Source organism: Sinocyclocheilus rhinocerous, unplaced genomic scaffold (assembly GCF_001515625.1).
Source record: "Sinocyclocheilus rhinocerous isolate Xijiao unplaced genomic scaffold, SAMN03320098_v1.1 scaffold189, whole genome shotgun sequence".
Classification (NCBI taxonomy): domain Eukaryota; kingdom Metazoa; phylum Chordata; class Actinopteri; order Cypriniformes; family Cyprinidae; genus Sinocyclocheilus; species Sinocyclocheilus rhinocerous.
The window spans coordinates 937,852-940,897 of NW_015667354.1; the positions used below are offsets into that span (position 1 = coordinate 937,852).

The window sequence follows — 3,046 nt, forward strand, 5'->3', positions numbered from 1 at the left end:
TTCTAACACGCCCCCACATGTCTATGTCACTATGTGGAAATATTAGCATAATGCCGCCCAAATGTGCACGCAAAGAAAGAAGGCGTGGTTTCAGGAACAGCAGTCGTGTTGGTGCAGCCATGTCAGGGAGACGCTGTGTTTCAGTGCGAAAGCAAAGGCACTTTATTTGGCCTTCCGGAAGTAGATGCAATTAGGAATCATTGGCTAAGATTTATTTACAACAGAACAGCACAACCCAGATGTTCGAACAGGGTCACATCACAGGAGAGTGAACTGCCTTGTCAGAAATCATAGCACGTCAGCTGTCTTAACCGCGGCTTGTGTACTGCATCATCACTGTGTCTGTCACGCGACTCTGTTGCCCTTTCGGGCTTGAACTGATGCTAAAACTAACGACATTATTAACTGTCTTGATATTTACTTTGAAAGCTGACGCTCGCGATTATGGTAAGGGGCGTTACATTTCCCACGCGTGCTTGTGGTGTTCGGCCAATCACAATGCACTGGGCCAGCTGGCCAATCAGAGCAGACTGCACTTGTCAAAGGAGGGGGCTTTGTTGAAAACGACGTGTTTGAGAGAGGCGGGGCATAGAGGACCTACAATAATGTACAGTATTTGAAAAATAATGTGTTTTTTGAACATTAAAGCATGTCAACATATTCTGTTACACCAAATACACAAAATAATGATCTTTAAAATAGCATCATATGACCCCTTTAATCTGTGCATATTTCTCTGCTGATTCAGATGGGATGATTTTTTTTTACTGGACAATATTATGAATAGAGGACTCGTACTTTGTCCGGAAGCAACTATTTAAAGTTAAAAAGTCTTTATAGATATGTTTCTCACAAACACGCAGCTTCACAAGATGTTAACTGATGCACAGGAGTGTTGTGGATTATTGTGATGCTTTTATCAGCTGTTTGGACTCTTGTTTCTGACGGCACCCATTCACTGCAGAGGATCCATTGGTGAGCAAGTGATGTAATGCTAAATTTCTACAAATCTGTTCTGATGAATAAATAAACTCATTGACATCTTGAATGACCTAAGTACATTTTCAGCAAATATTAATTTTTGCGTGAAATATTCCTTTAACTATTCCTCACATGCACAGTACAACTGAAAAAAGCAGAAGATATCATGATTCGCACTGTGACTTATTACCTGTGAGCAGCGGTGCTTTATCTAATGAAAGTGCCTTTTCCCCCTGTGTGGCTTTGAACCTGATGCAGCATCTATTTTTAGCCCATCTGATGAATAGATTATGACTCTTCTTATGTCTGCTCTCGTGCGGGGGAGACAGACAGCGGCCAGCAGACACGCACAGGAGCCGCGGCGAAGCGAATCTGTGATATTAGCTTCATCGATGCCTGTCAGCTCACATCTATGTGCTCATCCACAGCAAAGCGGTCAGAAGAAGACTGTGACGGCTCTCAGATAAATTACGGCCCGAAATACATTCATCACTCAATAAGCAGAAGACATCCAGGCAGGCTGAAATATGGCTGGACGTCACATCAGAGGGCTGTCACACTTTAGCTTTACTGCTGTTAATGTTTCTCATATAGTTGTTTGTTTTGTATGGTACTGTCTGAAAAAGTGACTCATTATACTTAAATCATTAAGAGGACTGCACCTGATCGGCACTGGCAATGTAACAAACTGCATGTCCAGAATCTGTAAGACCTCAATCTAATTGCATAACAGAAGTTTGTAAAGGTACATTTGTGTGTGTACTGACTGAGCAAACACCAAAGTTCGTTTCCATGTCCATCTCACCTGAATCTCTCCGAGCTGTCTCAGCAGCTCCTGTTGAATGAGAGAAATTAAACTATTAGCCATTCTGTTCTGCAGCATTATTGAAAGATGCTTCAAACACACAAAGATGGGACACAAATTATTTCTCTTATGACTTGAAATATGCTTGTGTTATCAAAGCAAAGTGTGATTACTCACAACATAATTACATTTTCTTCCATTTGTGTTCATTCTTATTTATTTATTTTGAAAAATGGGGAAAACTCACCGAGATAGAGATGTAGAGTGAGAGAGAGAGAGACAGCACACAGCACCTGCCTTCACTTCACCTGAGGAAAGACAAAGACAGAGATAAGATGCAGGGAGTTCCAGGGAGTGGGAAGCCGATATGGGTTACGAAAATGTCACAATCAAAGACGTTCTGGTAGATAATACAATCTCCAGGTCATGATATTTACAATTGTATGTGACATTAAAGGAATTCCTTTGATCTTTGGAAATACAAAAGTTTAACATACTAATTATATAAAAGCATAAATACTAATTATACTACTCTATATACTTCTGGATTTCTTAAACTACAAAAACAGTATTTCAGACACCTTTGTGGTTGTGATATCAGAACCATGATCACATAAACATATCACCACCTACATATACATATCATTAATATTAAGTAACTCATCTTGCCAGAGCTTAGCCAATGGCAGTGTTAAGACACACAGAGGTCTTAAAGTTACAATAGCAAAAACAACATATACAAACCCAACACATTTTACTCACTTTTATGTTGTTATTATTATTTTTTTTATATGGAGAATGAAAGTTACTATTAAAATCTTGACCAATATTATGGACTATGGAATTTACAAAAATAAAATTGTAAAAAGTATTATATATATATATATATATATATATATATATATATACACACACACACACATACCGCACATCCTGAAGGGGGGTTATACAATACTACAATATTAAATTCCATACGTGGAGAAAGAGAAACGTTTACACACAAAGATTCCATTAAAACGTTTTCAGGTAATGGAATCTCTGTAGATTTAAATGAATCCTTAATGTATATTAATACACCACCACCTCTACCTGTAACTCTATCTTTTCTAAAACACGTATATCCAGGAATATCAACCATACTAGTTAAAATATGATCATGTTTCGCTTAAGCATAAGAAATCAAGATTAGACCCAGTTAACAAAGTTCTAATTTCGTCACATTTCAAAATAAGACTTCTAATATTTAAATCAGGGTGTCAA

The 3,046-nt window shown here is 38.0% G+C and overlaps 1 protein-coding gene across 1 annotated transcript in view; it reads right to left on the reverse strand.

Moving 5' to 3' along the window:
• Positions 1-1,853, reverse strand: part of LOC107733848 (4-aminobutyrate aminotransferase, mitochondrial-like) — a 27,440-nt gene extending 25,587 nt beyond the window's left edge. Inside the window, exon 1 of the mRNA XM_016545655.1 lies at positions 1,787-1,853. Coding sequence (XP_016401141.1) covers positions 1,787-1,849 — 63 coding nt within the window. The 5' untranslated portion in view covers positions 1,850-1,853. The remainder of the gene's footprint in view (positions 1-1,786) is intronic.
• Between the last annotated feature and the right edge of the window lie 1,193 nt (positions 1,854-3,046).